The sequence below is a fragment of the Bombus impatiens genome, unplaced genomic scaffold, assembly GCF_000188095.3.
Source record: "Bombus impatiens unplaced genomic scaffold, BIMP_2.2 scf_0080, whole genome shotgun sequence".
NCBI classification, from domain to species: domain Eukaryota; kingdom Metazoa; phylum Arthropoda; class Insecta; order Hymenoptera; family Apidae; genus Bombus; species Bombus impatiens.
Genome location: NT_176499.1, coordinates 1177838 through 1192529, shown reverse-complemented (window position 1 = coordinate 1192529; position 14692 = coordinate 1177838). Strand labels below are relative to the sequence as shown.

General features: G+C 28.1%; 1 protein-coding gene across 7 annotated transcripts; it reads left to right on the top strand.

The window, feature by feature from the left end:
* The first annotated feature begins 545 nt into the window (after positions 1 to 545).
* LOC100747793 (TPR-containing protein DDB_G0280363) lies at positions 546 to 14429 on the top strand. 7 transcript variants are annotated; one of them, XR_004462995.1, is made up of 10 exons: positions 546 to 735; positions 6527 to 6662; positions 6882 to 7056; positions 7152 to 7441; positions 7559 to 7739; positions 8844 to 9893; positions 10432 to 10635; positions 10713 to 10821; positions 11278 to 11380; positions 12299 to 12310. XR_004462995.1 is itself a non-coding variant. In XM_012394331.3 (9 exons), exons 1-9 carry the CDS (start codon positions 729 to 731, stop codon positions 11289 to 11291), a joined length of 2166 nt encoding a protein of 721 aa, XP_012249754.1. In that variant the 5' UTR covers positions 546 to 728; the 3' UTR covers positions 11292 to 11542. The 7 variants fall into 7 exon arrangements, 5 of the variants coding, with proteins under 5 accessions (XP_012249754.1, XP_033180793.1, XP_033180794.1 ...); XR_001102804.3 differs by having other exon boundaries at positions 547 to 735; positions 11305 to 11380; positions 12299 to 12620; XM_012394331.3 differs by lacking the exon at positions 12299 to 12310 and having other exon boundaries at positions 11278 to 11542.
* The last annotated feature ends 263 nt before the right edge of the window (positions 14430 to 14692 follow it).

The window sequence follows — 14692 nt, the reverse complement described above, 5'->3', positions numbered from 1 at the left end:
GTGATGTGATATGTATCATGTAACTATCTGTATCTCATTTGTGGTACTGCACTTGTTTATTACAACTTTGATTTTTATTCGGTTTATACGATTTTATAAGATAAATGACCGAGTAAGTGCTCCTTTACTTAATCTCTTTCTTTTGTATATTATTTTATGCATATTTTTGTTCATTTAATGTTCACGAAGTATATAAACAAATTTAAGATGAAGTTTTAAAGTAGAATTTATATTACTCTTAATTAAAAAAGGTTCAAACTATGTTTATTGAATATATGAAAAATTAATATTTTATTATTTAGAACAAGCTACACGTCGCTTCAGAACTTGGAGTTCGCTGTCATTTATTAACATTTCTATCATTAATGATAAACTAATAAACAATTGACAGAAGTTTACAAATTAAAAATAAAAGATTTCTGTTATTATATGTACATATGCTTGTATATACACCATATAAAAGTATATATATATATATATATATATATATATATATTTTGTTCGTGTAGTAGTGCTTGCTGAATCTTCAGTCGATAATACAGAGTGAGGATAAACGGTTTTAAAGGAGGGGAGAGCGACGTGACATGGAAGGAGAGTCGCAAGTCGTCACTCGTTTTGTAGCATTGATGAAGTGCGTACTGTACGGCTTCTTGTTAGTCGTGCGGGCATCGGCAAGTGTTGAGTGTGTAAAATCGGTCCGTTAAAAAAGAAATACGAATTTTTCAATCATGGGTGGTAAGTCTAAGTTTAACAATATATGTATTTCGATCGTTTCTTTTTTCACATACTTTGCCTTAAGGTTACAGTCATTGAAAGCTCAATTGGGATGTGTGATAACGTAGCCGGTAACCGGTCTTGACCCAATGACCTTCATATGAATTATATCTTCCATAGACAACGAACAATAACCTCCTAAAACATAAATGTGGATGCATAAAAACGTGTACATTTTTATTTCATTATGACTGTCTAATTTACTATTTATGTTAGGAACAATTATTTCATTAATTATAACAACTCAAAACGCATGTGTCTCGTTTTATTTTGCGAAAATCGGTCCAATTCGCGCTCAGTTTCACGATGTTTCCTTTGGACGCATGCGCGATATCTCTTTTTTACTTTTTGATAGATTGGCGCGAATTTAATATTCTATACTCTGTGTTATGTATAGTGTTCTCACATAAATTATTCTTCGCATAATTATATTTTAAAATTAATTGTTTAAAGTTACATTATAACGAACTGAATTATCGCCATTCCTTTTTCTTTTCCAATAAAACGTGTGATTCTATTCTTATGAACATGATCGAGCGGCCATATTTAAAAACCTAACATGACACACCTTTTAAAATTAGAAGTATAAAATAAAAATATCTGATGAATTGCAATGATTTCATTTCTTATAATTACACAATAAATTGCGTTTATATAATTATGTTTAAAACATTATATTTAAAAAATAAAATTAATTTGTAGATTTATTTAGATATATGTATACTGTATTTATTTGAAGCATAAGTACGTTTACAACACAGATTCCTTCTTTTTTATTGTTTTGTGCATTAGAAACAAGATACCTTCTACATAAAATAAGATAACAGTCGGTGGTATTCCTGTAGGTTATTTTTAGCCGTCAGGGGAAGAAATTGCGGCTCTTTGCCAAAATCCCCTATCTCTTTATATTTATTTCGAACCCGGTAAAATTCGACTTCATGAAAAATTTGCTTCTGTAACTTTGTCTATTTGTCTTATATATTACTTACTTAACTTATCTATTTGTATTATATATTTGCATTATATATTTGCATCCAATATTTTTTTAGTAGATATGTACATACCGAAAAGACTCACGTTTTATTATCTCCATTTCATATTGTAAATATTTATTTTCAGTTGAAATTACTCCTAATTCGTATTACTTAATTGATGATTTCTGTAATCGAGAATTACTTAATATTATTACGACGATGATATTAATGCGTTTATCGATCGACATGCTACGATGATGTAACAGGGAGCCGCAATGTATTTACGAAGAATTTTCATTCATGAAGAATAAAAAGAAAAGATAATATATTAAACGAAAATTGTGACATTAAGCAAGTAGTTTCACTCGGTACTTCTTCTTTTCTTACTTAATATTTATCTTCTCAATAAAAATCGATTATGTCACAAAGTAACTTTTAGTCATTTAAAAAATCAGAATAGAATTACCATATTGTATGATTTGTGTATTGTAATATTGCAGTTAAAATTCTTGTACTCCAAATAAAAATGTGCACCGCTACAACTAATACAGTTACGCTAAAATGAAAGTTCATTGCACGACAATTGACGCGAAATAGCCGTGCACTATTTTTATATAGATTCAGTCTTGACCTTAGTCTAGACGGGACCCGGAATTCTAGATTGCAAGGTTCGTCTAGATGTCTAGACGCACTCTACAATTCCCACTGTACCTCTTTATAGAACGGATTTCTAATTAAATACGATCTTTCTTGTTACTTTTCCTTCCCCTTAATTCTAAGCTCCACCTATCCGGGATAGTTATGAAACATAAAGGTGACTAGTCCCTAGTGGTCAATCTTCGTCTTTCAATTATGATATCGAAAGGAAGAAATGAAAGAATGGTTTGATAATGATAACATTAAACCTAACTAGGTAACAAGTAATTAGAAAAATGAATAGTTCAAAGCGAGAACTGTCTAAAATGAGCTTAGCTTGTTTTATAAACTTTCTGCTCAGATCTCTATACCATGAACTACTCGGCATAGAATTTCACGATGTTACATCCGCATAACTGCCCGTAGCAAATAAGTTGATAAAATTAGATCCAGACAATGGACGCTCCGTCAGTACTCTACGGTTGCTAAAATTCCATCAGTAACTCAATTTTTACACCTCTATTTATAAATTCTTGAAGTTTTTCGTTAATATAATGTGTACAGGATAGAGGAAATGAAAAAACACTCATTGTTTTTTAACGAAAAATACTAAAGAGAGCGAGAAAATTTCTTAATACATATATGCTACAAAGTTAGAATTTTTGCAATTCTGAATAAGAAAGAGTTTCAGAAAAGTCATAGTAATTTCAATTTTGAAAGTTTTAGAATTTAGAAATCTTAGAATTGCTTCAATTCTAATAGTAACTAGGACATTTTTCGATATATCTAGTATAAATTCAAAAAACTTTGATATCTTAATTGTAATGGAATCTCATGCTGATATTGTGATTGAAGATACGTGTAATCGAGAAAACTATCTGGATGCACATTATTCCGAAATAAGGAACGATAATAATGGATTATTCGCGCCGTAGAAGAAGGTGTCGATTCGTATACGTCTGTCTGAAGTATAATCATGTAAAGAAATCTGGTCAGGCTTGGGAGACAAGTGCTTGACCTAAGGCAAAGTATATGAATGCATTTTGTACAAACACGAGGCTGGGTTGCTATTATAAGCTAGCCGGCTTGTATAAATATAAACCTGTGTGGCAGAACGATGCCGGCAGTTTGCCTCTCGGGTTTCGTCTGCATATTACAATATATGAGAAGATGAGCACCGCCTTTCTCATAGCCAAGATAAATGTTTTGTGTCTTTTAACACGCCCTGTGATAATGTCGGCACATCAGGAAACAAATAGAGAGACACTACTGCCAAAATCGTGACACACCAGGTTAATATGATTCTTCCGGCCATCGACTATTGGCCAACTTGGATCCACACGTAATTAAGTGACGAAATAAATACGACGAATTGCCGTAATTCTCACAAAATATTCTTAGAAAAGACGAATCGAGTTTTCGCGTTTATCTAAAGAAATTTATTTATTTCTTTTTGGATAGATGTGATGAAATATCGAGCGTTACATTCATATTAACAAACTTGATATTCTCATGTTGTTGTGTAAGAATAATAAGCGAATATTAGAGACGAGAAACCTATTTAATGCAAAAGTATTTTTTTACTGTATTTTAAGTGTTCATTCTAGGATATCGAACAATTCAAATTATTTCTATTGGTGATTATGACAATGATTGAAATTGCATTCAATTTTTATAATTTATCTAGATTATTGATTTAGTATTTCATGATCACCAGCATAAATAGTGCTAGGTAATGTAAAAGTGTATAGAAAGATTCGATGCGATTCAATGCGTTATCTTTCGCAATACACCGGCAGCAGAAATCCCAGCTTTTCTCTTATATGTATTCTCTTTCTCAATTCTCCTTATTATTTTTTTTACGTCTATGATTCACGCAATTTCTTTGCATTCGTTGCATTTAATTTCACTAAAGCCTTTAGTGTCATCTGCTTTCATATAAATTCTTTGAACCTGACGACAGATAAAGAATGTTAACAATGATATTCTGTAAGAGAAACCACAAATCAGATCATGAAATCATACTGATATTATCGGAATAATTCTGAAATGATATCAAACACTCAACATACATAGTTGACAATCAAATGTTAATTTCGTAAGTGATGTAAGTTGACATTGATCACCGCTAGAAGTACAAAAACACTAATTACTATAACTTTGATGTGGAAATAAACTTTATTTACCCTTGCTTCATTTTTTATGAAACATTAGAAATGGACAAATATTTGTAATTCTACATTATCGGTAATTTCATTGAATTCCACGTTAGATGTTGAATATATAAAATCCATATAGTGATAACGAAAATCGTTTTCTTCATATATCCATGTAATTGCGTAATTAGATTGTAATTTAAATAGTGAAATTATCAGCACCTAAATCATGGTATAATTAGATATGCAAATAGTATTCGCCGGTAAATTATATGATAATAATTACTATTATCTAATTATCAATAACTAGACAATTATTGAACACCTTTAATTTGTTACACTAAATAGTGGTATTTTGCTGAAGTATCATTTCCGTGATTATAATGATAACCTCGTGAAATGCACCTAGCGCAGGAAACCTAATATCTCATTCAATGTCAATACATATAACGCAGCCTTTCCAGAAACGCGAACGGTATATTTTCAAGGCTTATGAGAGAGGGACTATATACATGAAATAATTCTAGAATTATTACGTATATGATGTAGTTCCACTTTGTGTTTCGTAAAACATGCTGCGTAATAAAGTTCGAAAAATTGATCGAGTTTAGTCAGATATCCTGTGCTGATTCTTGCGCTATGAGATGGATACTTCCGAAGAATGATTATAAGTGCTTATTTATAACTCCATTAAGGCATTTATTCCAGTAATTTATGTTAACAATTCACAGGGTTCTTTTACATACCATTTAATGTTAATTTAATCTAAATGATGATTTTTTGTAGCGAAAACTAAATTCACTACTATTTTAGTCTTGATATTTTGATTTACCGATGTAACGGTGTTCTATAATGTTACAATTAAAAAGAAATGGGTCTATTAACTAATATTCACTCATTTATTGTATGGGATTAGGATTTATGTATTAGATGATGTTATGTAAATTAGAAATACTTATTTTCAATATTATTTGAGAACTACTTGAAGAGTAGATAATCAGTTATCGTAAGGGAGCATAGTAAGATGTTTTATCTTTTACATGTATATGATATATTCTAATGTAGTTTCTTGATCATATCCTATCGAACAAACCTATCGCTGGAGTACAAGTAGTATTCAGATAAATAGCTAAAAATAATATTTTTATTTTGGAACTAAATTTCTCGAGATTCAACAACTAGCCGGAGAGAACGACGTGATGACATTTACGAAATAGAAATAGAAAGGGTTATAAATAAAGCAGCATCGTTGGATTTCTTATTGGTGAAAAACAAGTTGAACGCATTTAAATTCGCTTGCTTGGATCAAATGAATTTCTAGCATGTGCGTCTTCTTCTATTTTTATCACTTTAGAAAATATTTATGGATGCATTGAACGCGCACTTTTGTAACTTTTCGAATTAATTCGAAAATATATTTTTTGAAGAATATAATACACTTATAAAAATATAAATGTATAACATACATATATAAATGTAAAAAATTGGGGGATTATTTTCGGAACATTTCGAAATTACAATTTAGAATTTGTAATAGTTGTATATTATTTGTATTACTATTACAGTTAGTTTTTGCGTTAGACAATTGTTAGAATTGTGTAATCAGATTTATGTAATCATTAGGAAGATAACAAACACAACAGAATAACACCAACAAATTTCAGAATGTTATCTTTGATGAGGTATATATACTAGATGAATATATTTTTACTTGTAATGTTTATTAATGATGTAATGTCGAAGACAATTAAAAATTCAATGCTTCAACCACTTATAAACTGATGACATTTGTGACATCTATGACCACTTATTTTCACACATAAAACATGTCTTATCAATTTAAGTGCATAATACTGCACACACGAACATTGCAATTTGTTTACACAATTGCAAAGAAATATTAACTACTATTTTTTTTTTCTTTAATTATAATCGTTCTATTATTTTTCTACAATCATTCTGATAATAATCTATTTTAATTTCAAGGATACGCCTGGGTTACATTAGCTACCAACGACGCTTATTCTTTGGGAGCCTTAGTTTTGGCACACTCTTTGCATCAAGTTGGTACCAAGCACGAATTGGCCGTTTTGATTACTCCTGGAGTAACACAAACCATGAGGTAAATTCATTTCTGAATGGCTTATATTAGTATACATGAATGTTTGCGTATTCTTCAATTTTCGAAAATCGTTCAAAGAATGAAAAGATAGCGTTAATATATTTTTGTTTGTATTTAAATTGCACATTAGATGCAGTTGATAATTGTTGCTTAAGATAAACGACTATTAATATTTTTGTATCAACATACAGCTAAAATATTCTTTTTAATTGTATTTAGGGAAAAATTATCAGCAATCTTTTCTTTTGTAATGGAAGTAAATGTACTTGATTCAAAGGATGAAGCTAATTTAGCACTTTTAGCTAGACCAGAATTGGGTGTTACATTTACCAAATTGCATTGCTGGAGATTGACTCAATATGAAAAATGTGTGTTCCTTGATGCAGACACACTTGTAAGTTTGCAAAATGATTCATATTAATGAAGACATGATTATTTGGATTTTAAAAGAATTTCGTGCTTTTATTTTTTATATCGCGCGTATGTTAGGTCATCAGAAATTGTGATGAATTATTTGAAAGAGAAGAACTGTCTGCTGCTCCTGACGTTGGTTGGCCTGATTGTTTCAATTCTGGTGTATTTGTATACAGACCATCCCAACAAACTTTTGCTTCTATTACTGCATTTGCTGCTGCTAAAGGTTCATTTGATGGCGGAGATCAAGGATTATTAAATATGTATTTTAGTGATTGGGCTAAAAAAGATATTTCTAAACATTTACCGTTTATCTATAATATGTGTTCTACTGCTACATACTCTTATCTTCCTGCATTCAAGCAGTAAGAAAATCTGTTTACTCTATTATAATTCTCTTATTTCTTTACATACACATGTATAACTTTTCATGTAATACATAAGTAGAAGATAAAGTAATTATAAATTTTGTTATTTGATAGGTTTGGACATGATGTTAGAATAATACATTTTATTGGTATTACAAAACCATGGTTACAGTATTTTGACACCTTGACTGGTATTGTTCAACCACCTGTGGATTCTTCACACTTGCAACCATTATTGCAATTATGGTGGAACATATTTTGTGAAAAAGTTCATCCTCAATTATCACCTATTATGGTAAGTTTGACTGACCATTTTTTAAATTAATCTACTGCACTGATGACTTCAATATAATTTAGAATATAATTTGTAATTAACCTTTTTTATTCTTTTCTGAATCTCACTATAGCCTTAAATATTAAGAAAACAGGTAAGGTTTAGATAATGTGCTTTTATTTTTGTTAAAATACCATATAAAATATGTAAGAATTTTTTAAATATATCTAGAAATAGAATATATAACATTTCAAAAGCACAATCATAAACATGCTTGATAAAACATAGCTAAAACTGTATATATATTGCACATAACAAATAATGTATATAAAAGTTACTGTATTATAATCAGAATATTTCAAAAGATCTTTGAAAGGTTTAATCTCCTAATCTTTATTAATTCTTTTGTCAAAAAATTTGTATTAATAAAATTGAATGTGCATGTTATTATTTTAAATAATAATATTAGCAGTGCTAATAAAAGCTACTCGATTACAAGTTATTTACAAAATTTTTATTACAAATATATTATTATATATATGTACATACATGTGTTGCAGTGGAATTCTCTGACATGATTTGTTTTTTGTTGCATTTAAAATATATTTGACTTTTTATTTATTTTTCATTTTCAATATTAATATTAATAGCTGAATTGATATAAAATATGTATAAGTTGCAAAAAGGACCGGTAAAATTTTTCGTCACATTTTTATAAATGTTTAAAATATTACAGCTATTAATGTTTAATCTTCATTTTTATATATATTTTTTTAGTAGATCAGTGTCCATTTTTTCTCTTCTATTATTATGTTTGTAACATACATTTAATATATTTTTATCATCATATAATATTATTTAATATCTATTATAGTTATAATTAGTACTGTATTAAATTTATACTAAAATATAAATTATTTTTAATCTATAAGTATATATTTTTTATAAACCTAATATATCTAAATACAATAGTTCAATGTTTAAGCTTATAAAATATTCTATATGATTAATTAGTTTTTAGTATTTATTATAATATTAAGTACAAGAAAAATGGACACTGTCAAATTAGTTTTCTACTAACCAATTGAATGTGCATTTTTCTGTTTTGGCATGATGCTTGCATAGGCTACCAGCACATTGGCACCAATTTGGCACAAATTTATTCCTATGCCTTCTGAATCCTTTTTTCCAAGAAGTCCCACTTACATGGACATGCAAAACAAAATACAGAATGACATATATTTAGAACCACCAGACTTCTCAGAATTCCAAGATCCATGGGAAAATTATTATGTACCAAATGATTCAGTTATCTATAAAGCGGAAAATAATAAAAGACAACAGTATTATTTCAAAATCAATAGTTCTTCACCTATATCTATATTAAATGAAAGTTCAAAATCTATATGTCAGAGCCAGTCATCACCAGAATGTAACAGGGAATTCTATCATAATCAACAATGTAGTGAAAATATGTCTTCTTCACATATGCAAAATCACCATAATCAAGTACAGTCTAATCAATTCATGAATGAAATTGAGCAGCAACATTTGTTTCCTAATTCCAATGATACATCCACTTTAAATGTAGAATCTAATCATCAACAAACTCAAGACAATATAGAAAAATATATTTCTGTGCATAATATGCAATATCATCATTCTAGCGAATCCCATTATCAATCTACTAACAACCAATATATTTCCCAAAGTACTTGCAATGATAGTAATAGATTAATATCAGAAGAAATAATGCAACATCGGCATATTGAGTATAAGCATTCCTCTAATAATAGTAACAAATCATTTTCAGAAGAAATAAAACAACATCAACATAATGAAACTTATGTTGATCATCATTGTAGTTATTGTCAAATGTTTGATAATTTAAATAATAAACAACTTGTTCAACATTATGGACAAGAAAACCAAACTTGTAAATCTTTAGATGTCAATATTAATCATGACCAAGCTATGCCAAATAACATAGCTTATCAGAATAATCTCTCAAATAAGCAAAATACTGAACGAAATGAAAATATAAACGTTACAGACAAACGGACAAGCACACTAATATCTACTAGTCCTCATCCTGATTCCAAACCTTGTACAGATTTCCACAATGTAGCAACGCAATCTGATTTACACATAATGGATGATCCAAATAGTTCAAATGTAAGTAACTGTTCCCATATATTTTTCTTTATATTAAAGTTAAAAGTACTCTCTTATTATATTTTAAAATATTTGCATTATAATTTTGAATATATTGCTTGTATATTTAGTATTTTTTGGGACATTACTTGCAGCTTTAATAAAGTTGTTTAGTATAAAGTTTTTGTTATTTAATATTTCTAACAATGCTGATAAATATTTTCTGCTCTTTACATTTCTAGTTACTTCTACATTATCCCATAATTATTAATGAAAGTGATATTTGTTAAAAATTATTCAAAAGGTATAGTTTCCTAGAAATATAATATGTTATTATTATCATTGTGTTATTAATTTGCACTAGATTTGTATGTTATATTGTTTTATGTTTGTGGTATATGTATTTATATCATATTACTATCACATGTAAGCAAGGTAACTTTACAAAATAATTTATATGAATGTATATTCATATAATTCTAATCTATATTCCTATATTACTTCATTTTACTATCATGTTACTAGTTATTAAATAAGAAGATCTCTTCTGATTTCATAGGCTGGCCTAGCTGGTGCCTTGGCTCAAATGACATTAGGTGAACCCAGAAGCGCTGAACAAATTGCATTAGAAGAACATATGCGAAAACAAAGTTGGGAACAAGGTCAGATAGATTATATGGGTCGCGATAGTTTTGACAATATATGGAAAAAAATTTGTGAAACACTTGCTCTTGCGCCTCCACGGTTACCGTCCCCTCCTAAAGTAATTAATTAAGTAATATATAATGAATTGATAAAATTATGATTTGCACATGAACATATCTATATCATGATTTGCAGGAGATGCAAAAACCTGAAAAAGCTACAAATGACAAGACTGATGAATCTGTTAAAACCACTGAAGCTATTCAATCTACTGAATCTGTAGATGAAGTGGATAAAGAAACTGGTATGTATTACAAAATGTGTATAAAATTATTTTTTATAAATATTTTGTGATTATAAAAATTATTCAACTGCAGGTGATATAAAAATGAAACAAAAGTCTTAAGTTAGAAATAATATTTTTATTATACGATAATTACGATTACATATTGAAGCTGAAAGAATTTGAAATTTGATTTTACAATTAAGAATCTTTAATAATAATGGAAACTGTGTACGAAATAGAAAATTAAAGTGCTCATAATGCAAAGCTATTAACTGTTTTTATAAAAATGCTTTGCGATTTTATTTGCCTCCCACCCTTTTTTAATACAGCATGTGGCATTCAAACTCATATTTGGAAGTAAAGACTTGAATTTTATAGGAATTTAATTTAAACAAAATATCAAATTGTATTTAATAATATATTAGAGAATTTTTATATAATTTAAACAAGTGAAAAAATATGTTTTTTATACAGTTTATCAAGTTTAAGTGTTTGAAACAGGAACAGAGGACAGCAACTAACAGATCCTGGCGCCATAGCATTGCTACGTCTTGTAATGTCGTTTTGCTTTAATGGGGTAAATATTTTGAGAACTCGCATCATCGATTCGCGATTTTTAAGTAAATTAAAAAAGTTTGTGGTACACAACTAAACCGATACACAGTATATGTTAAAACTTGCCTTATTAAAAATCATTTTATAATAATACTGTAATATTACATATATAATAATACATGCTGTAATAAATTGTATCATATCATTAAGATATTAATATTACATATCACTTTGATTTCTATAATTTATAAATCAAAGAAATATAAAATACATTAATATTAATTCTCTTTTATCAATATATCTGCATTGATAGATTATTTTAAATTCTTTAGAGTAGTTTATAAGAAACGCTATTGTATTTATGTAACTTATTTATATGTACTTAAAACCAGAAGCACCTCGAGCATTTCATGCTTAATACAAATTTAATACTGCACTAAAACATAAAATAGTAATTACCATATGCATGATATCTTTACATCATCTTCTTTTTTAACATTACATTTCTGATGCTTGTGTAATGTAAAAATACTAATTCTATATTCCATGTGCTTTAAATTAATCTTAAATATTCACATTCCATATATATGTTATACTAAATAATATTTCATAAGAGCACTTTTGCAATAACAGTTTCAATCGCAATCATTATATTCTTTATATTAGGATTAGAATTTTATCTAAGTATATTTTACATATGTATTTACATAAAGTATTATTTGTATATATTTTTAATATGCATTGCTTATTATTTTTATGTTCATATAGAAATTATCCAAACTTATTTTTTAAAATAGTAAAATATAGATATAAGAATTATTAAATAAGAAATGTATTCAATTACATTTCTATAATCTATTATATATATATAATAGAAAGATAATAGAAAAAAAATATTTATTTATATGAGTATGTAATATGATTATTTTTTCTTATTTAGCTCAGGCAACTACCTGTAATACGGAAGAACAATCTGTAGTTAATGATGTTCCTATAACAAATGTACCTAAATTATCGGGAGATGAAGAGAGTGAAGATATTTCCCAAAAATTTTCAACAAAATCAGGAAGTGCAATACCTGATATATTTATGGATTCTTCTACAAATTTATCAATGCAAACATCTCATAAAAAAGTTGCAGAACTCAATACAACTTCAAGTACAAGTTCATTATTAAAAGAAGTTCCACAACAGACAACTGTATCTATAGAACCATCTAACTTAGTTCAACCTTCTTCCATTGAAGAACAAAAAGTAATTACCTCACAAAAAGAAATTAAAAGCGAGTTAGAAAATGTAAAAATTCTTGAAATTACAGTAGATACCCAAGAAATAAAACAACCAGATCTTAGAGATGAAAAACATGCAAAAGAATTCCTAACTGCTTCTGAAATTCTAACAGTTAGCCCTGTTCCTATCCAAGTTGCAGAATCTGTATTACAAGTGGAACCAAAAGAATCTATGTCAGATTCTCAGATAATGCCGCAAGAAATTCTTTCCTCTACAATTACACCTGTTCATTTAACGGAAACAGAAGATAAGGTACATATAAATGGTTCGACATCTTCAATTAATTTTACACAAAATAAAGAAAAATTAAATTTGGATAATTCCACAACTTCAATGAGTATCGATACTGCCAATAAATTAAGCCAATTAGAAGAAACTCCACAGAGCTTATTGTCAATAGAGCAAGTTGAAACTCAACTTACTGAAACAGCTATATTACCTTCAGAAAATTTAAATATACCAGAGAAATCAATGCAGGAACAAACAATAGAATTAGAACAACAAAGTAAAGAAGGTGAACCTGACAGAGGTGAGTCTAAGGGGAATATAGAAGAAATAACAGAATCAACTGAAACTCCATCAGAGCATGAAGTAACTGAATCAGCACCATCAGACAAAACTCCAGTTAGGCCATTAAGAACAAAAGAATTAAATGCACCTTCAACAAGTATTCAGAAAACTGCACAGCCAGATTCAACAGATCAAGAGAAAATAGTGAAAAAGACTGGAAGAAAATCTACAGAAAAGTCAGTGTCAGAAGTGGAACCTATGGAAGCAACTGATGGTGATGGTGAAAAAAAAGTAGCCAAAAAAGTAGTAAAAAAGATTACAAAGAAAACAAAAACAAAATCAGAAGAAGGACCAGATGATAGTGCAGTAGACAGTAGTTCTTCAAGTAAACAAAAAAAGCCTGTAAAAGTTGTTAAAAAAGGTATAAAATCGTCACAAACACCTGTTACTGATATCACTGTTCCTGAGACAGTATCATCTAGTACTTCTGATGCACCAGTTCCACCTAAAAGAAAAACAAAACCCACAGCTTCAAAACCAGCTATTAAAAAATCCGATGTAGAGCAGTAATTATATCAAAAAGCAGACAATAATTATTTACATATTCTATATAAGAGTTTAAAAACTGTAAACTATGAAAAGAATGAAAGATGATACTCGCTAGTCCTTTCTAATTTTTTATATTTTTAATATATCTCAAACTGTATCACTCATAGCTTTGCTACTTTTTTAAATATTTTGGAATTTTGTTAGATAACATTATATTCCAACATGTTTTCTGCTTCATAATTTATATAATCTGATTACATGTCTCTTTTTTAATGATGTGTCAGTAGTAAATAAAACTTTTCTAAATTATACTCCTATTTGTTTATATATGTTGGAATGAAATTAATATCATTTAAAGTATAATCCTTTGTAATTATTAATAACATCTATTATTTTGATATGTATCTTAACTAATTTTTTACTCAATTATTAGCTTCAATTTATTTAGTAACATATATATGAGTAGCTGTGATTGATTATCTTTAAAATACATATTATTTTAACAAAGATGTAAAAGGATATCTTTACATTTTATAGAACTATTGGTCAAGAAATGTTGCAAAAGATAATTACATATTTATACATTTTATATATATTAATTTGTATCTTCGTATACTTATATACAGAAACATATATAATATGCAATCGTACTACCATTATATACATTTTTAATTTAAAAAAATGTCAGACATTGTGTTTGAATACATTCATTAAGATCAAAAGATACATAAGTCTTATTTATTACCCATTTACAGATTATCCATTTCAATTTGTAAACAAAATTTAGTAATTTTACAATTACATTTGCGTACCTACATATATGTTTCCTTATATTAATTAAATTATCCTTTACTGTATTTATTTAATATTTATGATACATAAATAATTACCCATACTATTGAAATTACATACTGTTTTCACTTAATATCTAATAAATAAAGATGGTATAAAAGGAAGAGTATTTTATTCAATATTAGTTATAATT

Excerpts from the sequence above, each read along its gene's own strand:
- LOC100747793 (XM_012394329.3), top strand. Across the intron at positions 7,057-7,151 it reads TCCTTGATGCAGACACACTT|GTCATCAGAAATTGTGATGA; the intron begins GTAAGTTTGCAA and ends CGCGTATGTTAG. Across the intron at positions 7,740-8,843 it reads CTCAATTATCACCTATTATG|GCTACCAGCACATTGGCACC; the intron begins GTAAGTTTGACT and ends ATGCTTGCATAG.